This window comes from Nannobrachium achirus, assembly GCF_963921795.1.
Source record: "Nannobrachium achirus genome assembly, chromosome: 13".
Lineage (NCBI taxonomy): Eukaryota > Metazoa > Chordata > Actinopteri > Myctophiformes > Myctophidae > Nannobrachium > Nannobrachium achirus.
The window spans coordinates 3013376-3041341 of record NC_137833.1 but is presented as its reverse complement, the minus strand read 5'-3'; the positions used below and the strand labels follow the sequence as shown (position 1 = coordinate 3041341).

General features: G+C 41.5%; 1 protein-coding gene across 1 annotated transcript in view; it reads right to left on the bottom strand.

The window, feature by feature from the left end:
• col9a1b (collagen, type IX, alpha 1b) overlaps positions 1 to 27966 on the bottom strand; it is a gene marked incomplete at both ends in the record, with an annotated part of 52935 nt that overhangs the window by 9641 nt on the left and 15328 nt on the right. The window contains 18 exons of the mRNA XM_080739997.1: positions 1207 to 1260; positions 1386 to 1439; positions 2155 to 2208; positions 2620 to 2664; positions 6519 to 6572; positions 6841 to 6894; positions 6994 to 7047; positions 9188 to 9241; positions 9357 to 9410; positions 11622 to 11675; positions 13063 to 13116; positions 21265 to 21318; positions 22272 to 22328; positions 23737 to 23769; positions 24653 to 24706; positions 26491 to 26544; positions 26979 to 27002; positions 27901 to 27936. Coding sequence (XP_080596123.1) covers positions 1207 to 1260; positions 1386 to 1439; positions 2155 to 2208; positions 2620 to 2664; positions 6519 to 6572; positions 6841 to 6894; positions 6994 to 7047; positions 9188 to 9241; positions 9357 to 9410; positions 11622 to 11675; positions 13063 to 13116; positions 21265 to 21318; positions 22272 to 22328; positions 23737 to 23769; positions 24653 to 24706; positions 26491 to 26544; positions 26979 to 27002; positions 27901 to 27936 — 897 coding nt within the window. The remainder of the gene's footprint in view (positions 1 to 1206; positions 1261 to 1385; positions 1440 to 2154; positions 2209 to 2619; positions 2665 to 6518; positions 6573 to 6840; positions 6895 to 6993; positions 7048 to 9187; positions 9242 to 9356; positions 9411 to 11621; positions 11676 to 13062; positions 13117 to 21264; positions 21319 to 22271; positions 22329 to 23736; positions 23770 to 24652; positions 24707 to 26490; positions 26545 to 26978; positions 27003 to 27900; positions 27937 to 27966) is intronic.

Genomic DNA, 27966 nt, shown 5'->3' with positions numbered 1-27966 from the left:
CTGTCATGGGTGTGTTTGTGTGTGTCTTTCCTCTTTGATCAGCGTCTGTGAGCCAGAGGAATGCTGGAGGAACAGAGAGCTCTTTCAGCCTGGTGGTCAGTAAACCACAGTCTCCCCTTACTGTGAAAATAGCCTTCATGATGAGAGATTCTACCTTGGCCTATTCTCTGGAACATTCCAGTCTAAACAACAGTCCGTTCCGCTCATTATTCCATTAAATACAAAACATTCCATTAACTTTATAACAGTCAGAATCGAGTGTTTCCAGCACGTGTGTACAGTTAAGAATGGCTCAGGAGGTAGAGCGGACGATTAAGGTTCCCGGTCCCATTCCCGGCTGTGTCCAAGTGTTCTTGAGCAAGACACTGAGACTCCCGATGAGCAGTTTGGTGCCTCGCATGTTGTCAGAGTGTGTATGTGTGAATGTAATGCACATTGAAATATAGAATGCACCATTTACCATTTCAAGATATGGTTGTTATGCAGTTGTCTTTATTTGGGGTAAATCACTAAGGGGCCTTTTCAACCAAAAGAACCTTGGTTCAAGAACCAGTGCCGTTCAACTTTTTTGGAACCTTGGTTTTGCGAACCTGCCGCGAACCGGCTTGCGTTTCCACCAGATTGAACCAGAGGAATCAAGGATTTTGTGGTTCCCGTTCCGAACCAACTTTTACAGTTCAGAACCATTTCAGTTCTCTGTGGAAAAGCTCACCCCTGGTTCATCCCATAGGCGGGAGAAAGAACCAGAACCGGTTCTTTGCCAGTGGAAAAGGCCCCTAACAGTGATGAACCAGCTCTGTGGCGTTGTGGTTAGGTCATACCAAACAACTATAAAAACGGTACCCAAAGCCTCCCTGCTTGGCACTCAGCATCAAGGGCTAGATTGGGGGTAGCCTATGTCCCTGTGACATACTAGCACCTCTGCTAAGGAAACAGAAGACACTGCCCCCTATGGGCCACATGGCCCGGTTCCCAAAGGCTGCTTCTTACTTACTTTTATAATAGTGTTAACTTATTCATATGACTAATAGCAAAAATAGTAAGTCAACATACTCGCATAGTCATGTGTTTTTTTTTCAGATTTCCAGATTTTCGCATATGTTGCATCATTAGATTGCTTATAATGACATGGCCAAAATACAGTGGTTACACCAGGGTGAAAGTGTTCTATGCGTCGTGCACCAGTGTGTGGCGCTAACAACTTACCCTGGCACCTAGTTTACCAGTAGGCCCGTCGGGACCTCGTTCTCCCACATCGCCCTGTGAAACGCAAAAAAAACGGAAGAACATTAGACGGTTAATTAAAAAACAAAACCAACAAGAACATCAACGTGAAATGAAAACAAACGAATGTATAATTTATGACAAAACAGAGCGATACTCACAGGCCCTCCGATAGGTCCAACAGGTCCCAGCTCTCCCTGTTCTCCTCGCTCTCCCTATTGTGTGACAATAAAAATAAATAAATAAACAATGGCAACGACGTCACATCACACACAAAATAATGTCAGGAAATAACGTAAGAAATAATGTCGCTATAATCAGCCTGATTTATACTTAGTTGCACACTGGCAGTGGTGTACAGTAACGAAGTACATTTACTTAGTACAATTTTTAGGTATTTGTACTTAAGTATTTCCAGTTTCCAATACTTTTGCTTCTACTCCACAACATTTTAGATCCAAACATTGTACTTTTACTCCGCTACAATTATTTGAAAACTTTAGTTACTAGTTACTTTGCAGATATAAATGATAATGTTATAAAACATACATAAACCACTTTAGCCTTATTTTATACCATGGCTATTTGAAAATAGCAGATCACAATCTCACAACGCGTTGTAGATCTGCTATTTTCAAACAGTTTTGTACTTTTACTTTTGGTATTTTAAGTACTTATTGATGCCAACACTTTCATACTTCCTCAAGTACATTTTGAATTATGTACTTCTAACGGAGTAATTATTCATTGCAGTATTGATACTTTTACTTAAGTAAAACACTTTACAACTTTTTTCCACCACTGCACAATGGTGTTGCCTGCGGTAAAAAGCAGAACTACTTGTAGATCTGCTATTTACTGAGCGCGACACCCTGGCTGCACGCGACCAAAGTATAAATCGGGATTTGTGCCTTTCAGACTCAGACTCACCGTTTTGCCTGCAGGCCCCATCGTTCCCAGAAGACCTGCATCACCTGCATCTCCCTGCGTGCAAACAACCACATCCTCGTTAGTGTGACTAATAACTGTTTTATAGAGGGGGGGGGACATTATAGACTAAAGCCGGAAACCTTGAATGTCAGGGGGAAAGAAATCAGGAAAAAATAACCTGTGTTGCAGTGTATCCAATGTAGTTATTTAGTCACAAGTGCTTGTTAATACGATTGGTTAAGTGCTTATAAAGCCCACAGATAGACTTAACCAATTAGTAGCATTAATTTACAGAAAAACCTGCAATACCGTATTTACACACAAGGCAGACAACAACAACATATGCAACTTGCTTCGCAGTGCGTTTGCACTACTAGAAAATGTTATTTTCATTGAGCAACACGGACAACAAAGTTGTATATGTCAGTAAAGAGTAAAGTAGCAAAATCTAAAATGTCGTCCAACCTTTGGTCCACTTGTTCCTTTTGGTCCAGGCACACCAGTCAAACCCTACAGAAAACAAAGAAACACATTAAAGCGATGACAATGCACCTGCTGAGACCTTGATTACAGTATGCAGGGGCGTCACACCAAATTCTGGGCCCTGGGTACAAGGATTCACTGTGGGCCCCCCATGAATGTTAACTATTGAAAAATAGCAGATATACAAGCTCACAGCGCGGCACCGAGTGCCGCGCTGCAAGCTTGTAGATCTGCTATTTTTGAAAAATCGTGAAAATGTGTGCCAAGAAACCTATGTTTCTATGTCAGTGGTGCTCAAACTTTTTCATGTGAAGGACCCCCAAAATGATATGAATTTGGCCACGGACCCCATCTCAAAATATTTAGTTCCAGGGACTACCCCGGAAGCAACATTTGAGTTACAAATGTTCGCTTAAAAAATACATATTCAAAGATTTGCACACATTTTCACGACTTTTCAAAAATAGCAGATCTACAAGCTCGCATGTATGCAGTATATCTGCTATTTTTCAATAGCTAAAGTTACTAGGGCCCCTCCACCTTGGGCCCCGGTAACTCAGTCCCACTTTCCTACCCCTTGTGACGCCCCTGACAGTATGTCCTTGTGTTGTCATTTTGTTATTTCACTGTTCATTTCATTATGTCCTTGTGTTGTTATTTTGTTATTTCACTGTTCATTTCATTTGGCCTTCGGTTGTTTCCTGTCTCCATTGTTTGGTTTACACCAGTGGTTCTCAAACCTTTTCATTTTAAGGACCCCCGGGGTAGGTGTGCATAACTCTGAGAGTTACAGACCTGTAAGGGGTCAATTTGGTTCCTAACCATAATTTAGCTGGGGACATGGGGGCCTTGGGGGTCCCCAGACACCACGTTGAGAGACCACTGTTTACACACCATGTGTTCAGTTTCTCCAAAGCACATTGTCAAGTGTTTTGGAGAAAGGCACAATAATAATTCACCATGTAAGTGCTATTCACATCAAGCACTACAACTATACATTTATTTATAGTTGTAGTGCTATCTATTTAAAAAAAACGTTGTAAGTTATGTGCATGGCAAGGTCCACACAAGGGATGCAAATTATCGATTAATTCATCAATTGAAAGTTGATAACCGTTTAATTGATAAGCTGTTTTTTTAGGAGCAAAAGGAAAATTGTTGTCCAAGACCAAAAATTTGTGCCGAAACATAATTGCCTTGATGTATATAACATTAACGAGTGTCAAGGAGGTTCAGCTGGACCCAGACACACACACCTCCCCTCTACAGTGCTCTATGGAGTCTGTCTCATTTCTCTCCAAAAGCCTTTGAAAATGATGGAATATGATTACTGTGATTATGGTAAGCTCACATTTGATATCACACACACCATACCTGTAACATTCACTAGCCCCCGCTAATAAAAACGATAATTGTTTAAATTAATCGAATAATTTCTTAACAGCAATTAATCGATTTTAGATTAATTGTTAACATCCCTAACTATAAGGACAACAGTATATTGGCCCTTTACCATGTGCTTTTGTTAAAGGAGTAGTTCACCCCCAAAATGAAAAATGTTCTATTGATTACTCATGCCATGGAGACTTCAATATTCAGAGTTCAATATTATTTTTTGTTTTTTGTCGCATTCCTAAGACAATACTTTGATTACAATAAATTGACCACCATTGATTCTGGATGAGGACCCAAATGCTTTTGAGTCCCCATCCGGAATCAATGGGGGCAAAAAAAATACTTTTTGTCTTGTGGAAAATACAAAGGAATACAGGAATGCGACAAATACAAAAACATATTATTGAACTCAAGTCTCCATGGCATGAGTAATTGCGACCGTAAGGTCGCAGTTTAGTATCAAAACCTCCACCGGCCGTCCGTCACGTCCGTCACGTCACACGTCACACGTCACACGTCACACCTTTGCCCTGCTCATATCTGGGCTCGTTTGTGTATTGTACATCACGCCACATCATCGGCTGAGGACTGTGTGATGTCATCATATCTCCATATATGGAGACATAAGTTGCTCATGCCCAAATATGGGCTGGTGAGGTCAGACTTAGTGTGATGAGTAGGTTATCTCCATATATGGAGATTCAACTTCAATGAGTTACCATGGCAAATCACACCGTACACAAATGACCCTTATATAAGACCGGCATTATCTACCGACAGCTGCTATAAGCCAACCCTGGCGATAAAGTCTGAGTCGAAGAAATGCTTCTTTCCTGGCAAGAATTGCCCCTTTATACTGTAGGGCTCGTTTGTGTATTGTATGACATCACGCCACATCATCGGCTGAGGACTGTGTGATGTCATCATATCTCCATATATGGAGACATAAGTTGCTCATGCCCAAATATGGGCTGGTGAGGTCAGACTTAGTGTGATGCGTAGGTTATCTCCATATATGGAGATTCAACTTCAATGAGTAACCATGGCAAATCACACCGTACACAAATGACCCTTATATAAGACCGGCATTATCTACCGACAGCTGCTATAAGCCAACCCTGGCGATAAGGTCTGAGTCGAAGAAATGCTTCTTTCCTGGCAAGAATTGCCCCTTTATACTGTAGGGCTCGTTTGTGTATTGTATGACATCACGCCACATCATCGGCTGAGGACTGTGTGATGTCATCATATCTCCATATATGGAGACATAAGTTGCTCATGCCCAAATATGGGCTGGTGAGGTCAGACTTAGTGTGATGCGTAGGTTATCTCCATATATGGAGATTCAACTTCAATGAGTAACCATGGCAAACTGTCAACTGCCCGTATGTCTTGATAATTGGTAAAACAAACTTTTGGCCTATTTGTGGAGATAAGCGACCAACGGTCGCTTATCTCCCGATTAGGGAGTCTTACTGGTCAATAGAAAAAATGACATTTTGGGGTGAACTACTCCTTTAACACCATGTGACATCCTATCTTGGTCTGCCCCTCGTCTGTGTCATGTGTTACACCTGTGATGATCGTGTGTTGCATTCACCTGTGTCCTGATTGTCTGTGCCATCAGATAAAACAACTCCAAGTAAGAATTCTATTCTATTCTATTCTATTGTTATTTTATGGTCTCTAAAGATTAAGTATTTCCGTGCACGCAAAGCCTTCAACATAAACTGGAAAAGCCTCGTTCCAAATAAAATGCACATCTTCAATCTAATTCTCAACAAAGACTGTGTTTTAGTAGTGGATGAAAAATGTTTTCTTAAACTTTTAACCCGGATTTTTTTTTTTTTTTTTTTTTTAAGAATCAGATATTGCTTGGTGGTCAGAAAATATCATTCACAGCCACCCAAACCCCATTTACTTGGAGATTGTGGGAAGGTTTAACAGGATAAGGATAGAATCATCCTATCCATGAGGACAACCACTAGACTCGAAAGCTTTTTTCTTTTTAAGCGTTGGGGGCTTTTAGCCTAGCAGCTTTGAATGCTATCAACGCACTGAATGGGAATTTGTCACTTCTTTTCAGTCCATTGAATGGTGCAGTTACAGTGGCTGAGATAATGAGCTACATTGTCACCATTCAATGTGTTGATGGCAGTAGGTCATTCAGTGGGTTGACAAAAGTCGGGGAAATGAAGATTTAAGGTATCTTAACTGCTATGTTGACTTTGGCGATTGAATTTCCCTTGTGGGATCAATAAAGGTTCTCCTTATCTTATAAGGAGAACTTATAATACCAGTGGCATTGATTTATCTGTTTCTTAGAGGTTCTGTGCCCACAAAGCTGATCTCTGACTGGGACTGACTGTCAGTGTGTACGTCTTCCCATAGACCAAGTATTTATGCACAAACATTGAGACTGAACAAACACTATAAGGAACCGCATCTGATCAGAATATGAATTCAGGGTCAGAGGTCATACTTACAGGAAGTCCCTGAAGCCCCACCTCCCCAGGAACGCCTGCCTTCCCTTGGGACCCCTGCAGAGGAAAACATTATTTGATTGATTGACATCTTTACTGTCAAATAAAAGTACAACATTATGCACACACATATTTATTATACTGTACTTCCCCGTGCTCCACTGCAGGGAAAGACATAGCGACGTGAACCCTAACGACATACATGATCCTACAGTAATTTTTATTTTACAAACTGTAAAACGATGAGAGAAAACAGATGTCAGATGGATTTTATTTTTATTTTTATAAATAAATAAATAAATATTCTTGTGGCAAACTGTCCTACCTTTGCCCCTGGCATCCCAGGAATGCCCTCGCGAGCCTCCACTCCTGGCAAACCCTGTTTGTGACCAAAGCAGCAACACATGAATAATAGAAGACATAATATGTACAGTACATAAAAACTATCTATTGTTATTATTATTGATAGGACACTTACACCCTCTCCCTTGGGACCTGGAAGTCCTGTGATTCCTCTCAGTCCTTTAGGACCCTTGTAAAGAAAAGAAAAAGATATTTAGTTTATTGTATTTATAGAAGTATTACAGTTAAATTGACAACAATGTCAGTCCATCCCAGGGGGCCAGTTCTCCAGATTTAACATGAAGCAAACACAGAACTAAGTGTTCCTATGATTGGCTGCTAGTTGTGCTGTTCTGGTAGCAGAAGCAACATGTTCTCCATAGGACTCCATTCATTTTAACCAGAAATTTACATTAGATTTTCTTGCCTTAATAAACATTGTCATAAATACTGTAAGGTTCCTGTCGCTAGTTTAAAGCCTCGTTTCAATCAACATGATATGCGTTTTGTGAAAATATGTTCCCATTAATTGTATAATTGATGTTATAGCAGGGTATGCTGTAGGAGGGGCGTGGCTATCTTGTGATGATTCTGATCCAACGCTTCTTCTTTGTGTGATTTATTTTTGGAAAGCTCAAGACATTCTCCCAAGTGTCCCTGCGGTTGCATGTGACCGTTGGCAGCCAATAGCATTCCCTGGGTTCCATTAATACAATGATGGCGACACCCATAAAAGGGCAAAACGTGTTGTTTATTTGCGGGTTTCTGCACAGCTAAAGTATAGACCGTTTTCCTGAGCGCTCCCAAGGAATGGTGGCGGTGCTCTCTACAGGGGAGCGCTTGTTAAAACGGTCTATACAACGCAGCACTCTTTACAGCAGGGGTGAGCAACTTTGATTATAGAGAGGGCCACTATATTTTCCCATTCACTCCAGAGGGCCGCAATGCATATACAGTATGAAATAGCAAAAATAGTAGATCTACAAGCTCAAAACGCGTTGCACTGCGACGCGTTTTGAGCTTGTACATCTGCTATTTTTGCCATTTTTGAATTGGGATCCGAAATACATTTTAGATATTTTTGAATTGGAATCCTGAAAAGTAACAATTTTATTTAATGTCAAATGCACTTATATGTTCTTATGTTAACTTTGTGAACCTAAATACGAATATATTGGACATTAAAAAAACGAGTGCTGCTATGTCTACTAATATAGACTGAAGTAATTAAAGCGAGTCATGTTTGTATGGTTGGAAATGGAATTGTAACAGCTGAAATCAATACTAGCCTATATCAGTACTCCAACCTGTGGGCTGCATTAAGTGAAGGTGGGGGCCGCATGTGGCCCCCGGGCCGCCTGTTGCCCATGTATGCTTTACAGAATAAAGTACCGAAGTCCGCTCATCCCCTGAAAGTAATGTCTCTGTGTAGAATAATAACATTGGATCATCTCTAGAATCGTCTCATATACGAATTGTGGTCCAAAAATGTACAAATCGTCCCAGCGCTGTTGTCAGGGAGGTGTCTCTGTGTCGTGTACGATAGTCAGTCACTCATATTTGATACATTCTCTTTCTTCGGCGGCGGTAACATTAAAGTTATCTCACTGCCAATTGATGTTTCATAATCCATACGAGTCAAACCGCCATGCTCTTTTGTTTATTTTTGGAACACAGTTCTTAATAGCACGCAATATTAATCACGCCTATGGGAATTCATAATGGGGGAAAGAAAACGTGAACCTGGGTAGGATGCGTACATTTCGTCATATTTCGGTGCTCTATATCTGGAACCAGGCATAATTTTGGGGGCAAGGCCACATGGCCTATGGTGTAATAATTTCTTTACACAAATTCACAAAGGGCAAATGCCAGGGCAGGAAGGCTATCAAATAAAACACTGATTTTAATAATTAATTTAATTGAACGTATTCATTAATTTGTACATACACAGTATAACAGAATAAACTATAGAAATAGAAATACTGTTCCTACGAAACAGCGTGGGCTCGTATGGAACACCATGTATGGGCACAAAGATCTACCTTCCTCATTGGCTAAGGGCCCTGCCTTTGTACTGTCTGTCATTTTTTTTAGGAGAATAACCTTAAAGTTTTGGCATAACATACTGATATAACATACTGGTCTCGCCTTTCAGCGAGCCCACAATTATTTAAAAGATCATCATCGATATTTTTTTGAGAACCGCCGATCCAACCAACTTCACACACTCTCCTGGATCCTTGGCAATACACACACGGCTAGTTTGAAGTCAAACCGGTTCTTGAGATACACGAAGGACAGACAGGGTGTTTTATGATGATACTGACCGTTCCACCTTTAGGCCCCGGTTCGCCCATCACTCCTCTCTGCCCCATGTCTCCCTGTTAAAACAGACAGGATGTTATTATAGGACCACCTCCACAGCACAGGGACCTCAGCGATGATGATGATGGCAAAACGATTTACAGCACAGCAACAATAATATAAAAGGCTTACAGTGGCCCCCATAATGCCTTGCGTTCCTGGATCTCCATCGTGACCTCTGGCACCCTGCAACAACAAGCATAATACAGATCAACGATGAACGTTTATCGGTCCTCATCGCAACGTGTGCACTGTAGAGTAGTTCCGATACCGATACCGGAAAAGCTGCCGACACTGCCTAAAATGCTGCTATTGCTGAGTATGCCAGTCTATGCCATTCCAATTATGAAATTCTATGTATCTAATCTATGTAATTTATCACATGATGATATTGCATTTACAGTCATATCTTTATACTCCACTTTGAGAACCAGATTTGTTTAAATTACACACCGGTAACGGATCAGTACTCGCTATCGACCGATACGCAAGTTATGTGTTATCTGAATCGGTCTCGGAAGGAAAGACAATTATCTTAGGTACATCTCTACACTGGGGACATTGTTTCCAACTAACTGTTATTATCTGGCCTTATTCTTCTTACTTGGCGTCTTTTTGCCTTCTTGGTTTTGTGACTGAGAGACTACGGCTCTGAAACCTGTCTACTAGTAACAACACCAGTAGACATGTTTTGTCATTTCAAACAAGATTTCAAACTTCTTTGTTTCAAACAAAATCACACCCGTGTGAAGTGGAGCTGTGTGTGTGTGTGTGTGTGTGTGTGTGTGTGTGTGTGTGTGTGTGTGTGTGTGTGTGTGTGTGTGTGTGTGTGTGTGTGTGTGTGTGTGTGTGTGTGTGTGTGTGTGTGTGTGTGTGTGTGTGTGTGTGTGTGTGTGTGTGTGTGTGTGTGTGTGTGTGTGTGTGTGTGTGTGTGGATCATGTGTACCGATTTTTGTGACATTTGAAGAAAATATGTAGGAAAAGGAGCAAAAAGTGTGTTTTGGAGAAAATTCAAGATGGCGGAAAATCTATCATGGCGCAAATGGGCGTGGCCTATATGGGGAGATGCGTCATGACCCAAGGAATCCAGGGAAAAAATATTTTTAATTTTCCGACCTACGGTTCAAGAGTTACAGGCCAAAACGTAAAGTGGGGTGTTATGGCGCCACCATGCGGCCAAATGACACAATTATTTTTTATTTAATCCTTGAAATCATTATGAACCTCCTCTCCAAGTCTTGAAACTCTAGCCCCTATGGCTTGCGAGAGACAAATAATTGAATGTGAGTTTTTGCGATTCCCATTATAAGTCAATGGGGAAAATTAATTCACTAATAAATTAATATCAATTAAACTATAGAACCTTTCTCTTAGAAAAGTAATAGCCCACGATTCCCGAGTAAGCCGGTCGATTTGACATATGGCGCGAGTGTGTGGTGGCAAAACTGTGGGACTAGTGGCGTGCCGAAGTTTAGGAAGTTCAGGCTACATACACACACACACACACACACACACACACACACACACACACAGACAGACCCACACAGCCACGTATAGGGAGCCTGTGCTTCACACAGCTCCAAAAAAACAATGGCTTCTATTTCAGCTAACTATCCATGCAGGAAGAGAAAGGCTGCAGTTTCTATTAGCTTGGAATCCCCATCGATGATGTCATTGGTAGGCAGCCTTCTGAACTGTCCATATATAGCCCACCAATGACACACAGAATGAGTAGACGGAAATAGTTCCATCTTATAAAGAAATAGTGAGGACCGGTTATATGAAGATACGGTTGAAAATGGGTGAAGTGCTCCTTTATGCATGTTTATTAGAGGTGTAACGATATAGTAACTGAATTGAAAAATTGATTTTAATTTGCAACGATCTACTATATCGATATGCAAACAGCTAAATTGGCGTTGTAGCGTATCGTTTTACAATGCAAATAATCGGTATCGAATCGTTTTGCAATGCAAATAATCATTGTATGGATTCTAAGTACTTGTGCCTTGTATATATACATTTTAAGAAGAAAAATTGAAAAGAGGGGTCTAATTACCTTTGCATTCTTGGTCTATCGATAAATCTCTGTTTTCATGTCAAGGTGTAGGTTTGTCCATATGTGATGCAATATAATGTCAATGTATTTGCTAGAGAAAAAAAACTGCACGATTGACACATTTCACACAGATAAAATTTCTTTGCAAAATAGTTACTTACGATTTTTAAATCATTTAATCGAATCGTATCGCCATGAATGAACCAATATCGTCCATGTATCGTATCGTCAACCATGTATCGTCATGTGTATCCTATCGTTAAAAATGTATCGTTTACACCACTAATGTTTATAGACTGTGGAATAGCTCATCTTTTCCTTGTTTTTAAGTCTCTCACCGTCTCTCCTTTGGAGCCCTGCATCCCCATGGCTCCTCGGATTCCTTGGGCACCCTGCAATCACATGACACTTTCAGTGACTCAGAAAGGACACGCTAGTACTAGACAGAACAAACTAGAACAATGTTGTTTCAGTGAGTCAGAAAGGACATGCTAGCACTAGACAGGACAAACTATAGAACAATAATGTTTCAGTGAGTCTGAAAGGACATGCTAGCACTAGACAGAACAAACTAGAACAATAATGTTTCAGTGACTCAGAAAGGACATGCTAGTACTAGACAGAACAAACTAGAACAATGTTGTTTCAGTGAGTCTGAAAGGACATGCTAACACTAGACAGGACAAACTAGAACAATGATGTTTCAGTGACTCAGAAAGGACACGCTAACACTAGACAGAACAAACTAGAACAATGTTGTTTCAGTGACTCAGAAAGGACATGCTAACACTAGACAGGACAAACTAGAACAATAATGTTTCAGTGACTCAGAAAGGACATGCTAGTACTAGACAGAACAAACTAGAACAATGTTGTTTCAGTGACTCAGAAAGGACATGCTAACACTAGACAGGACAAACTAGAACAATAATGTTTCAGTGACTCAGAAAGGACATGCTAGTACTAGACAGGACAAACTAGAACAATGTTGTTTCAGTGAGTCAGAAAGGACATGCTAACACTAGACAGAACAAACTAGAACAATGTTGTTTCAGTGAGTCAGAAAGAACATGCTAACACTAGACAGAACAAACTAGAACAATGTTGTTTCAGTGAGTCAGAAAGGACATGCTAACACTAGACAGTACAAACTAGAACAATGTTGTTTCAGTGAGTCAGAAAGGACATGCTAACACTAGACAGAACAAACTAGAACAATGTTGTTTCAGTGAGTCAGAAAGAACATGCTAACACTAGACAGAACAAACTAGAACAATGTTGTTTCAGTGAGTCAGAAAGAACATGCTAACACTAGACAGAACAAACTAGAACAATAATGTTTCAGTGACTCAGAAAGGACATGCTAGTACTAGACAGAACAAACTAGAACAATGTTGTTTCAGTGAGTCAGAAAGGACATGCTAGCACTAGACAGTACAAACTATAGAACAATGTTGTATCAGTGAGTCAGAAAGGACATGCTAGAACTAGACAGGACAAACTAGAACAATGTTGTTTCAGTGAGTCAGAAAGAACATGCTAACACTAGACAGAACAAACTAGAACAATAATGTTTCAGTGACTCAGAAAGGACATGCTAGTACTAGACAGAACAAACTAGAACAATGTTGTTTCAGTGAGTCAGAAAGGACATGCTAGCACTAGACAGTACAAACTATAGAACAATGACGTTTCAGTGACTCAGAAAGGACATGCTAACACTAGACAGGACAAACTATAGAACAATGAGCCTGTAATTAATATCTAAAAACAACTCACTCTTGTTCCTTGAGCTCCAAGGTCTCCATCTCCTCCCTGTTCTCCTTCCTCACCCTGAAGTTATGAGAGAAATAATATAATGTTAATACAATGTTACAAGACAAAACAACTCCACAGTGGCAAAGCCCCGGGGGTTGATGAGATTCGTCCAGAAATGCTGAAGGCTCTGGGTGTTGAGGGGCTATCGTGGCTGATACGTCTGTTCAACATCGCATGGAAGTCTGGGACAGTGCCGAGGGAGTGGCAGACCGGGGTGGTGGTTCCACTTTTCAAAAAGGGGGACCAGAGGGTGTGTGCCAATTACAGAGGTATCACATTGCTCAGCCTCCCCGGGAAAGTCTACGCCAAGGTACTGGAAAGGAGGGTCCGGCCAATAGTCGAACCTCAGATACAAGAGGAACAATGTGGATTCCGTCCTGGGCGTGGAACAACTGACCAGCTCTTCACTCTGGCAGGGATCCTGGAGAAGGCCTGGGAGTATGCATATCCGGTCTACATGTGCTTTGTAGATTTGGAGAAGGCATATGACCGGGTCCCCCGGGAGGTTCTGTGGGAGGTGTTGCGGGAATATGGAGTGAGGGGGACCTTGTTGAGGGCCATCCAATCTCTGTATGCCCAAAGCGAGAGCTGTGTCCGTGTGCTCGGTAATAAGTCGGATTCTTTTCCCGTGGGGGTTGGCCTCCGCCAGGGCTGCGCCTTGTCACCTATCCTGTTTGTGATTTTCATGGACAGGATCTCGAGGCGAAGTGGTGGTGGAGAAGGTATAAGGCTTGGTGAGCTAAAGGTTGAGTCACTGCTTTTTGCGGATGACTTGGTCCTGATGGCACCATCGGTCCAAGATCTTCAGCTCTCACTGGATCGGTTCGCAGCCGAGTGTACAGCGGCCGGAATGAGGATCAGCATCTCTAAGTCTGAGGCCATGGTTCTCAGCAGGGAACCGATGGATTGTGCAGTCCAAGTAGGGAATGAGACATTACCCCAGGTGAAGGAGTTTAAGTATCTCGGGGTCTTGTTCACAAGTGAGAGAAAGGGGAAGACGGAGAAGGAGATCAGCCGGAGAATCGGAGCAGCAGGAGCGGTTTTGCAGTCGCTGAATCGCACTGTTGTGAAGAAAAAAGAGTTGAGCCGGAAGGCAAAGCTCTCTGTCTTTCGAGCAATCTTCGTTCCCACTCTCACCTATGGTCATGAAGTGTGGGTCATGACCGAAAGTATAAGGTCTCGGGTACAAGCGGCCGAAATGAGTTTTCTCAGAAGGGTGGCTGGTATCTCCCTTAGAGATAGGGTGAGAAGTTCAATCACCCGAGAGAGACTTGGAGTAGAACCGCTGCTCCTTCACTTGGAAAGGAGTCAGCTTAGGTGGTTCGGGCATCTAGTACGGATGCCCCCCGAGCGCCTTCCTAGGAAGGTCCTCGATGCACGTCCCACTGGGAGGAGACCCCGTGGCAGACCTAAGACCAGATGGAAGGATTATATCTCCAGACTGGCCTGGGAACGTCTCGGTATACTCCCAGAGGGAGTGGAGGAAGTTGCGCAGGATAAGGAAATCTGGAGGTCTCAGTTGGAACTGTTACCCCCGCGACCCGATTCCGGATAAGCGGTTGAAGATGGATGGACAATGTTACAAAACCACGAATGTTCACCTGGTATAATGTTTACCCCCCGAATTAACCTGTAAGTATTCTGTGACACGTACAGTGACTAACATCCCGCTTTAAAAAAATAATAATAGAGAGGTTGCAGTTATGTTAAAGCCTACAAGTGTGCGCTGTCAAACAAACCCATTGTTTACAACGGCTGCACTGCAGCCATACTGGAGGCACCAATTAAAGGCCTGTCCATACTTTGACCGAAATGTTCGGTGAGTTGGACTTTCCGACGTGCACATTTCCGAACTCTCATTCGGTCTAATGCTTTTCAGAAGTCGCAAGTGGCGTCATTTCGTAGTTGAACCGGAGAAAAGGGTGTTTTCGGTCAAAGTATGGACAGGCCTTTAGACGCACCAAAACCTGTTGTCACGTCTCTCAGTCTCAGAGTTCTGTGGCACAGTTGGAGCAGAGCTCTTTTTATCTCTTGACGCGTGCCTGTGGTGCTTTCAGGGCTTGTGTAAAGCTGAGGATTTCATTGCAGATTGAGATATAAATTACAAATGACAAATGACTTGTACTTTGTCAGGCTTGGTGTAAAATCAATCGTCTTGACAGAAAAGGTTAGGTTCTCTTCTTATAAAACTACAGTCCGAAGGTTTTATGTCTGTTGAACATTAACATCTTCCAACGGGAGGGAGGTAATTGCAAAGATGCCGGTCCATTTGGTGTCCAATCCGGTGTGCCGTCTGCTTCAAATAACTTTATTAACATTGTCAACGAATAGGTGCCCTACCCGTCACCATGGGGTCTAGTGTTCTCAATGGAAGAGTAGGGTGAGCACCTCCAACCACTGCAGATGTGTTAGTTACACTGCATTCTAAAACGTCCATAGAACCATTCCTTGATTATGATGGCTAATGGTTGAGCGGGTCTGAGGTACGATGTGCTGTGCGCCCCTCAGCCTTTATAAAATACTCACTTCACTATGACCTCTAGTGGCTTACTGCTTTATTGACATACTCTACCATTGTGACTGGTTAAAAACACATCTTATTGGTTAAAATAAGTTAAGCTACAATGACACATGATGAAACGGTGACGTACTAAACAGTGGGAGATCAACTTTAGAATGGGAATGTGCTCTGCTCTCCTAATATCAGTCAGATGTCGTTGAAAACATTTGGTGATTTCCGTAGAGCAAGTTACTCCAGATACACTTCAGATATCATCTGGAGTATATCTGAAGTACTCATGTCATAAGACTCAGGCTATAATGAAACAAGAATAGCTCATGTACAAGCACAAAATAGTTCATGAAATGAGATATTTAGGAAAAATCAGTGTTTTGTTTTTTTACTATGCCAAAAATACGGAGATCAGGCCGAAAACGTTGGTAAAACTAGACAAAAGACAAACAAACAATAAAACGGTATCAGATTAATATGGTTAAAAATGTAAGCCTGCATCCCATCCAAAGGTCTTTGTCCTCCTGGAGTCATCATGAAATTAACGACTCAGGGAAAATGTCTCATCATCGCCCTAGCGCTGCATCCGTTACTTCAGTGGGGGTTCGAGAAAAATGGAGATGCAAAAAAACGCAGCGTCGGCACTGCACTTTATGTTGTGATGTACCAAGCACGCAGGTCGCACTGGGAGGTGGGAGGAGGCGGTGTGATCCGTACATACGGTACATTCATTCCTCACTGTCGGGCAGAAACCTCTTATCTCCTTATTTAAAGGACAACTTTTTTTTTTTTACAACAAGGGTTCATATTTTAGATTGTAATTAGAGAAAAGAAAAAGTGAGTGTTAAAATGTTTTCATTTGCTTTGTTCTAATGTTTTATCGCGTTTACCGCGCTAAAATGTGGGGTATGCGTACGCATGGGGGCATGCGTACAAGTGGCTAAATATGTATTTTTAGACACAATAAGACAGCAGTTTCTTTATTGCTATTTACAGTAACACTTCTAGCCCACATAAGTCACATCCAACCATGAAACGTTGCGTTGTATCTTGGGAATGGGCTTATTCTGTGTAAAATTACATATTTAGCCACTTGTACGCATGCCCCCAACCACTGAAATAAGAATCTCTAAAACAATAGAAAGAAGTAAATGAAATAATTTGAACACTCATATTTTATATTCTTTAATTACAATCTAAAATATGAACCCTTGTTGTAAAAAACTAAAGTTGTCCTTTAATCTTGAGAGAATACGATATTCACTTAATAGAGACAGGGAGGCACAATTTGATAAGATCTGGCTGCCCCTTGTTCGTTACCTGAGTAGAAGGATGATGTTATTTTAAACTGTCTGTCTATCCAAATGAATACACATGGATTTCGTATGTCCATGGATCAACTCACTTAGATTCTTTGTTCCTTGTTGTGTATAGAGCATCGCAGTTGAAGCCCCACCCCGTCCTCACTCTGGTGTCGGAAGCGTTTTCCGCATTCATTTCTTCCATAGACATTTCATAAAGTATTTATTTAAACGTTTTTAAGCCTTGGACAAAGCCACCTCGGCTGGAGAGGGATCATGTCAATATTCACATTTTTTTGAATGCAAAGATTAATTAGAAAGCTGAAAAAAAGGGCAGGGTACAAGACTGCTTACATAATTATTTTTAAAATCGCGGAAACTACACTCCCAGAATGCATTGCGAATGTTGTTGTTGTTTCCTGAAATAAAGCCCTTAAATCACGCTCAGTTTAGTTATCCAGGCCAGCATTTGGCCTGAAATGTAGTGATTGTCATCTCTGTGGACTCTCTTATCGTCATCTTTAACACAGTGCATCATATTTGTAAAAGAAAGACGATCGCTCACGGAGTTCTGCTGATGTGCAATAATCCGCCGGGAAGACGGGGCAGTAGCTACTTCCGCGGTAACCGCAAGATACATGAAAGAAGAAGAAGCTAGACCAATCACAGACGTCGATTTCACCGGATGTACATGTTTAGCAGTATGGGAAATGCAGTTCTTCTCCGTGCGATCTTGATTAAAACGTGTTTTTACTAAAACTAGAGTGATTGCATACATACTCGGGGGTTCTTATTCTTATTTACACCAGCCCCCATAAGTCACATCTGCCCATGAAAGATTGCAGTGCATCTTGGGAATGGGCTTATTGTGTCTAAAAGGATATATTTAGCCACTTGCATGCATGCCCCCAACCTGGGGCATGCATGCATGCAAATCAAAATATGAAGTAATTTTAACACTCATCTTTTCTCTAATGACCCTCTAAAATCTGAACCCTTGTTGTAAAAAAAACAAAGTTGTCCTTTAAACATTTTTTTTTTCTTCTTTTTTTTCAGTTTTTTTTTGGGGGGGGGGGGGTAAATTAATGCCCTACGCTTTTGGTTGATCGGAGTATTTATTAGAATTTTTGCAGAGGAAAAGGTACAGTTTCATGACAGTACAGTTCACTGGTACAAGGTCAACTAAAAGGAAACTCGGGTAAGATCCGACTTGAAACGAGCTTGTAGATCTGCTGCTTTTGAATTTGAATCCTGAGTAGTAACAGTTTTGGGCATACAAAATTATCCCACGATCTTTGTAACCCATTTCTTTCACCCAGTGCCAAATCCTGGGCGCTAGCAACGGACTGAGCTTGTGCTTCCTTCAATGCACGAGGAGTCCAAGCCACTTTTTTTCACCTGACAGGGGGAGTTTCCCTGGTCGGATGTAGCGTGTGGAAGGAACACGTTATTCCAACCAGTTCCTTTCTCCTCCATCAGGCACCCCAGCTGGCCAGGGGGAGGCAGTATAGAGACCAGACCAGACCTACAGTACATGTTTTTATGAGGGTACCAAACCTAGGGGACACGGGGAGAACATGCAAACTCCACACAGAAAGGCCTTTTGGCCGGATGACGTGGAGGAGAGAACACGTCCCCAGCGCCCACAACAGGAATCAAACCCGCAACCTTCTAGCTGTGAGGCGACAGCCCTACACACTTAGATGTGAGGTGAGGTTCATTGTGTCCTAGTTTCTTGAAGCACTTATACTTTTCTCTCTGCCGTCTACTTATGTGATGATCGCTCTGGATAAATGCTTAAACTGTACATTTTAATTGTAAAACATTTTTTTTTAAGAACCTCCTTTTTTATGTGGTTTCATCTACCAGTTTGATTTATCTGCGTTGTAAATCAGTATGCGAGGAAACAACGTTATACATTTTGTGAATGGGATGGGAAAAAAACATGCACGTGCGAGTGCAAAAAGGGTCCATCAAAAGTCTCATTGAGGGAGGAACGCAGGGGCATCACAAGGGGGGGGGAGTGGGACTGAGTTACCAGGGCCCAAGGTGGAGGGGCCTTAATTATTTTATACTTTAGCTATTGAAAAATAGCAGATATACAAGCTCACAGCGCGGTACCGAGTGCCGCGCTGCGAGCTTGTAGATCTGCTATTTTTGAAAAGTCATGAAAATGTGTGCAAATCTTTGAATATATGTACTTAGTTTTTAAGTGAACGTTTATAACTAAAATTTTGGCTCTGGGGGGGTCCCTGGAACTATATATTTTGAGATGAGGGTCCGTGGCCAAATACGAGCTCTACAAGCTCGCAGCGCACTCGGTGCCGCGCTGTGAGCTTGTAGATCTGCTATTTTTCAATAGTTAACATTCATGGGGGGCCCACAGTGAATCCTTGTACTCTCAGGGCCCAGAGTTTGGTGTGACGCCCCTGGAGAAAGTGATTCCCGGGCATGGAGCTGGCTGGGCCTGGCAGTAAATCACGGGGCCAGGCAGGAGGGTGATGAAGGCAGATAGACCCTGGCTCATTTCCATTTATATGGTTGCATGGGCACCATTAGGCCTGATTTATACCTAAGTCACGTGCCAGTGTCGCGGAGTGAAAAGAGCCGATCTGCAAGCTCACAGCGCGGCCGTGCCGCGCCGCGTTGTGAGCTTGCAGATCGGCTGTTTCCGGCTGCGCGACCAAGTTTAACGGCACCCTTATGCGGGGAACGTGTGCTTGTGTTTGAACGCCGCTTCATATAAATCACATTCCATGCGTTACAAGGTGGTACAGGGTCATTACTCATAGGGTACATTTTCCCCTCATTGAAATATAGTGGCACAGATATAGTGGCATAAATAAACATGGTAGCATAAATAAATATAGGGGCATGAATAATAATAATAAGGACAGTGCCGCGAATCCCTTGTTTGCATTTAAGTTGTATGAATGTGTCATTGCTGCTGCTGCAGCTGTATGGGTGGAAACCTTGTATGTCCAAAACCTTTCCTTTTTATATTATTATTTAACCCATTTAGGGCCTAGAATTATTGAATGCTTTAACCAGTGAGAAATAGCAGAGTGCCGCGCTGCGAGCTTGTAGATCTGCTATTTTTGAAAAAGTTGTGAAAATGTGTGCAAATCTTTGACTATATCTATTTTCAAAGCGAACGTTTGTAACTAAATTTTGCTTCTGGGTGGTCCCTGGAAAGAAATATTTTGAGATGGGGGGTCCGTGGCCAAATAGATATAATTTCGGAGGTCCTTCACATGAAAAGGTTTGAGAACCACTGACATAGTAGTCTCTCAAGAACAGACCAACTGAGCTCCAGTTAAGTGAAAAGGACCTTTTCTTTGACGATGGCTGGCCAGATTGCTGACATAGAAACATAGGTTTTTCAAAAAATCTTAGAAGGATTCAAAAGACACTTATAGAAACGGGTCAAAATTCTAATTTTCACAATTTTTCAAAAATAGCAGATCTACAAGCTCGCAGCGCGGCACCGAGCGCGGCACTCGGTGCCGCGCTGTGAGCTTGTATATCTGCTATTTTTCAATAGTTAAAGCATAAAATAATGATACACAATAATGTGTACCCATTCTGAATAGGTTAAAAATAAATCATTTAAAATACTGAAAATAGCTCGCAGAGCTCCTTATATTTTCACTACTTTTGTGCAACACTTTTGTACGATAAAGTAGGGCATCAATTCACGAAAAAGGTTTGTTGAAACATGTACTGTAGAGACGAGGTTTCTGCCCGGCGGCGACAGTGGATTTCTTTCTGACGTGGAATGTTGTGGTGTGTATGTGTGTGGTAGTACTTTTTTGTAGATTTCTTTTTTGTGGTCATATATTCAACGATGTATGTAAAAGAAAATTGTAGGTAAATTGAATCCGCTTAATGTTTCCTGTATGAGCATCCATGTCTCCCAGAGGGCTCTCTGATTCTCTCTCTAAAATGAACAGGATTGCAATGGAACTGAGTGGTAAAAACGTGCTTTGCGATGTGATGGATTAACCACACAACCGCCTTGTTTCGTAGGAACTTCTCACACGCGCACACAACTGATCTACAACCTCACAACCTGTCGTGATGCAGCACCATTGTGAATTTTAGATCGGCTATTTTCACTGTTAAAAAAAATGAATAACAAAAATAAAACCTTGAACACTTTCACCATTTCACCTACAATAAAATGCCCAAAATAGGAATGCTTTATTGAAAGTGGTTATGCACAATATGATTGTGTATATTTTAATTTTTCTATTGATTTCATTAGATTAACCAACCCAGCAACCAACCAACCAACTAACCAATCAATTAATCAATCAATCAATCAATCGATCGATCGATCATCCTTACCTTGTGCCCTTGTTTCCCTGGCTCTCCTGCTTCTCCTTTCACTCCTTTGTGGCCCTAGAAGAGACATTGAACATAGAAGAGTATTGAACAGAGACATTGAACATAGAAGAGTATTGAACAGAGACAATGAAGGAGGCGTCACTGAAACTCAACACTAACACTGTTGGTTTAATGCAGTGGTTCTCAACCTGGGGGTCCCCAGATGATTAACTTGATGTGCAACATTCTCATTCAACAGTAAACAAATAAACAAGCATAAAGTGTATAGAGGGTATCTGCACGTTTCTAAAGTGACAATTTAAGGACTTTTTAATACCTTTAATGACAAATGAAACATAGGCCAAATTGTCAGATATTAAAGGCAGACATTGTGAAAATAACTGGTCTACGTGCTTACAATGCCTCGCGTTGTAAGCACGTAGATCTGCTATTTTCACAATAGAATCGTGTTATACAAAATGTAATGCCTCAACTCTTAGTGCTCGTCAATGTGCGGGGGTCCCCATAAAATATGATTATTTTGACCCACAGGTTGAGAACCACTGCTCTAGCATAATGTGATTGTGTTCCACCGTCCTACTAGCACCAGGGTCTTCAATGTTTTCAGGCCAAGGACCCCTTAGTTGAGAGGGAGATGAAGCAGGGACCCCCTCTACAGATTGTATAAAATTGTGTTGGAGATTTTCATACATTTTATAGATAGGTTCATAGGCTTTGTTTGACAGCACTGTCATCACCTGACCATTCACTCAAACCTATTTGCCAAAAATAGCCGATCTACAAGCTCTCAACGCCTCGCAGCGCGAGGCGTTGAGAGCTTGTAGATCGGCTATTTTTCGGATTTCTCCTCATAATAGGGCTGTGAGGTTTCAAGTTATTCATTTAAAACAATTATCCTGTCACACAAAGAATTGGTGGACCCCCTATAGTAACTCTGAGGACCCCCTAGTGGTCCCTGACCCCCTGTACTAGCATAATGTGCTGGTGTTCCAACATATCCTACTCACCTTCATGCCTGGAAGGCCTGGATGACCGGAGGTCCCTGGAGGGCAGGAGTTTGGACACTAGAGAGCACAAGGTCAAGTCATACAGTCAGTCATATCATGCTAAAGGGGGAAAACATCTTATTTTGAAGGAGCAGCTCTTTAGTAAACAGAACCCCCAGTGAGGCCCATTCTACGAATGCCCTCTAAAATCAGTTGTTCTCACACTTTCAAGATTTTTCAAAAATACAAACACTACAAGCTGGCAGCGCTGCACAAAGTGATGTGCTGCGAGCTTGTAGATCTGCTATTTTTGAATAGCCAACGCGAAAATCTAAAATTACACAGATGCTTTCCCGCTTTTAAAGGTGTTTTTTTTTTCATATTTTAGATTCATATTTTAGATTGTAATTAGAGAAAAGACAAGATGGGTGTTAAAACATTTTCATTTACTTCTTTCTATTGTTTTAGCGATCTTAATTACATTGATTTCAGTGGCAGGGGGCATGCATACAAGTGGCTAAATATGTATTTTTAGACACAACAAGCCCATTCCCAAGAGGCAGGTGTGACTTATGGGGGCTAGTAGAGTTACTGTAAATAGCAATAAAGAAATCGCCCGCTTATTGTGTCTAAAAAGACACACTTAGGCACTTGCACGCATGCCCCCATCACCCATGCACTGAAATCAAAATTCATTAAAATCACTAAAACAATAGAAAGAAGTAAACAAAAACATTTTTACACATGTTTTCTTTCTCTAATTACAATCTAAAATATGAACCCTTGTTGTAAAAAAAAACAAAGTCCTTTAAGATCAGGATACCAATTTCATCCAACCAGGAAAGAGAACTTATACAGGATAAACAAGTGAAATTGGAAGTGAAGACTGGAGACATAAAGAAATGAGCAGACACAACTAAAACAGGACCACTACCAAACTGAAGCTCATAAATGGGATCTCTCTCCTGATTGGATGACGCACCTGAAAGTGTATTTTCTGATTATTAATGAGGTGGAGAGACGAGGGGACACCTGCCACTCATACTAAACACACTATACTGTAAAGTAGGGCATTCACCAAATATGCAAATATTCGTATATCAAAGTCGCTATTCGACGTTGTTCACCGAAGTCGAATATTCACAAGGCGTTGTGAGCATGTAGATCTGCTATTTTCACAATGTTCGCCTCTTGCTTACTTAATATTTGACAGTTTGGTCAGTCCTGTCGAATATTCGACTATTCGAATTCTTTGAGGTAAAATAATTCGAATACTAAAAATCACTATTCGTGAATGCCCTATCGTACAGCAGGGATCAGCAACCGTTTTGAAATGAAGTGCCATGTTTTTATTTTCTAAATAGTCAGTGTGCCATGTCAACATACATGTCATAATTGTCATAATGTTCGTTAGACTCTGTGCCAAGGTTGCCTACCCCCCGCTGTACAGCAATGAAATTACATTTCAGAAAGAATTGAGCCTTACCAGTTCAGCACTGCCCAGCATTCCGGATGCACCCTAGAATTGACACGAAACCAGAAAAAGAAGAGAAAAGACGTTTGATTCAAATGTAAAAGTAAAGGTTTCATTACATTACATTGAGACCCATTTCCTAAAGGTTCCTATGATTGACCGCTAGTTGCGCTGTTCTGGTACCAGAAGCAACATGTTCTCCATAGGATTCCATTCATTTCACCCAAACTTTTACATTTGATTTTCTTACCTTAATAAACATAGTCATAAATACTTTCCTGTCGCTAGTTTAAAGCCTTGTTTCAATCACCATGATATGCGTTTTGTGAAAATATGGTCCAATTTATGTTATATTTGATGTTATAGCAGGGTATGCTGTAGGAGGGGGCTTGTGATCATAGGCTTGTGATGATGATTCTTTGTGTGCATTATTTTAGGCTCGACACATTTACCCAAGTATCCCTGCGGTTGCACGTGACCGTTGGCAGCCAATAGCATTTAATGGTGCCCATTAAAACAATGATGGCGACACCCATACAAGGGTAAAAAAAAAAGCTTCATTTTCGCAGCATAGAAACCAATGGGTACCCACGGTCTATATTTTTTACAGTCTATGATTCATACCCATATCCTGCTCACACCAATATCCTGTTCATATCTATCGTATTCATAGTTTCATACCCATATCCTTTTTGTACCCATATCCTGTTCAGGTCATACCCTTATCCTGTTCATACCCATATCGTTTTCATACCCATATCCTGTTCATCCTCATATTGTGTTCTGAAATGTTCAAATCCCCACATTATCATTTATGATTAAAAAGTCCCGCTGGGAGTTTAAAGGAGTAGTTCACCCCTCTATTGATTGCACACCCTGTTTCTGGGGTGAACTACTCCTTTTTAAAAGAGGAACTTTTGATGCTTACTCTGGCCCCAGCGGGTCCCTGAGGTCCCTGTGGTCCTCGCACGCCCATGGCACCCTGTAGGGAGAGAGAGAGAGAGAGAGAGACATCATTAGTGCAGGGCAATTAACCAGAGAATATGTCCAAAAACCCATATTTAGAACTACGTAGTTAGTTACCCACGTCGTCTTGCTCATGCAGGTTAATCAAATAACCCAGATTATTTTCTTACTATCGACACAAGCTATTTGGATTGGATATTTGGAATGGATTCTTTTTTTATTAGTCTGATTACTTGTAGTAAACTTCATTGTGCAATGGTGGCCCGGACCGCTGGCCTAGCGGCCCGGGCACTTAGGCTCAATGTAGCCAGACAGCGCGTTGCCGGTTCGAGTCCCGATCATGGCGGCCTTATTGCCCGCATCCCGTCTCTTTTCACTAATACAATCCAAATAAAGGCAGACAAAGCCAAAAACAATATCTATGTGTACAAAGGTACGTTCTGAATACGGGACTTCTACCTGTAACAGAGTTTATAGCTACATACGCAGTGGTGCTTTGGGATTTTCTTTTCCGGGCGGACGGTCATTTATTGACGTCACGTGCACACGCGTGCACACGCCTCTAGAAGCTATTTAGATAGAAAGGATGTCAGCAGATCTAATGGTGGGAAAACAATAGTTTTCTAGTCTTAATTACATTTGCATTGTCACTTAAGATATGTTCTACTTTCTTTTAATTCATTTAGAAAATACAGCGCTGCAGTAGACTAGAGAAACAAAGTTTGCCTTGAACGAATTTCAAACACTATATATAATAATACCACAGTAATGGAGCGATGTATGAGGACACACACACATCTGCACGCATTTACACGGTCGTGCACCGTTCGGTACCATCCGTGCGTCCGTGTGGTAATTTTTCGACCACACGGCGTCCGGTCGCGTCCGGCCTCCAAAGCGCTACTGTACATACGTAGCAGCATTGATACTTTTACTTAAGTAAAACATGTGAGTAAGCTTCTTCCATCACTGTGCACCCTGGCCACAACATCCACACCCAACTGAAGTGGCGGAAGTGCTGTGGGAAGTTACGTCACGCAGTGCAGTTCTGTTTAGATCCACCAACGAAACAAACCTAAATAGATTGTAACTCACTCTTAACAGGTGTAACTTTGTCAGAATCCATGTTTTTGTTTGGATATTGTTTATTACAAGCGCAACCAAAGGGTCGGTAGAAGTAGAACATTTCTTTTCACCAGCGGGGGGATACACCACACTGTGAAAAAAACAATAACATCCGGGGAAATTCTATGCTGTATCAGCCTCACGTCGTAACCAGGCTTTTCTCTTCACAGATGAGTAAGCCTGGCTACAAGAGGCTCATCACTGTGTGGATTAAAGTCAACTGTCTCTGGAAGGATAAAGTCTCAGATAAAATACAAAGTCATTCTAGAAGCTAAGTGGTTGCTTCTGTATCCATTTCAATGGCGGGACCGTCCACACTGTTATTTGCAAGTGATCAGACTGGATTTGAGTGTTCACACTTTCAAAGGCATCCCCAGTAATAGCTGATGTACAAGGTCAGAACACGTCGCATGCCAATGTGTTGTGAGCTTGTTGATCAGCTATTTTGGCAAACGACAAAGGCTTCGGCTCAGACTGAGACTTTTTTTTATTATTATATATTTTTTTTTATCAGATTCAAATCACATTTCAAAACACCCAGGACTGTGTGGTTAAAAATGAATGAGTAAAGATGCACCCTTATTGGTACATGTTGTACCCTTATGGATCAATTCGATTGATCAATTGAAATATAGACGGAAGGATTAATTGACATCATTATCTGTCAGTACTCACAGGGGGTCCGCCTTTGCCCAATTCCCCTGGAAGTCCTCCTGGCCCTGGTGGTCCCTGTGCAAAGACAAGTGTTTAGTTTGTGTTTGGAAAAAACAATGTTAAAGATGGTCAACGCCTAGAATTATTTAATGCTTTAACTATTGAAAAATAGCAGATATACAAGCTCACAGCATGGCACCGAGTGCCGCGCTGCGAGCTTGTAGATCTGCTATTTCTTATCTAGATTTTTTTTTGCAAGTCTTTGAATATATATTTTTAAAAGCGAAAATGTGTAACTCAAATATTTGCTTCTGGGTGGTCCCTGGAACAACATATTGATTTACAAGAAGGATTTAGAATTGAAGACATTTATAGAATCGGGTCAAAAGTATTCTATGACTTGAATATTCAAAAATAGCAGATCTACAATTGTATATCTAGGCCTAAATGGCTTAAAGATGGTCACATTAAATGTAATACTGTATAGCACCACTCATTGATTTACTTACAGGAGGTCCATCCTCCCCAACGCCCTGCAGAGGGAGACAAAGAGAAGAAGTCAGTACTGTATTGTTGTTTTGTGTTTTTCTTCTTCTCCATAAATTAGCCCTACTTGATCATACTACGGCGCAGGGGCGGTCTGGCCTTCTGGCATACAGGGCATTTGCCCGGTGGGCTGGTGGGCTAGGGGGCTGGGGGGCTGGTGGCCAACAAAAAAAAAAGAGTAACATACAGTAGCCTATAGTCTACTGCATATTGAGCAATCAAATACAACTTGTTTGTCCAATTCTCAGATCAATATGCTTCTTTTCCATTCATTAGCTAACTAGACAAAGTTCTGACACATTTTGTCACTAATCATGTTCATACTCTGCTTGTTGGTGGTGAGAACTGTACGCTAACTTATACAATTTATGGATTGTGTAGTTGTATAGTTATCATTTATGTTGTCGGTAAATGTTGTGATATTAAAAGCTTGTGTATTTATATGTGCCGCCCTCGACCCAACGAGTCGGTAGAGTATCTGTGCGCGCGCTGGTTGTGGGGGCTGGTCTGGCCAAGATGCCATGGCTGTATTTTAGTCCCAGTCCGTCCCTGCTACGGCGTCACGCAAGAGCATCAACAGTAGCAGATCCACAAGTGTTCTGAGGCTTGTAGGTCTGCTACTTTTGCTGTGTTTGTTTCTGAATTTGAATCGTGAAAAGTAAAGGTTTTGAAAATGTGAGGTTTCCACCCGACAGAGACAAAGAATGTGGCAGACAAAGTTAAGATGAAAATCAAACAAATGTGCGACTGCGACCTGCTTGAGAATTAATCTATAAAGCCAATCACAAACACATGTCATTATGTGGCAGGTGCATTGCATTCTGTTTAAGCAGTGAACATTATGTTGTGTTTTAGGGGTTCATAGAGGATAATAATGTAACTTACAGCTAATCCACGAGGTCCAACTTTCCCAGGTTCTCCCTACAGAGCAAAATGAAAAGAAACAATGTT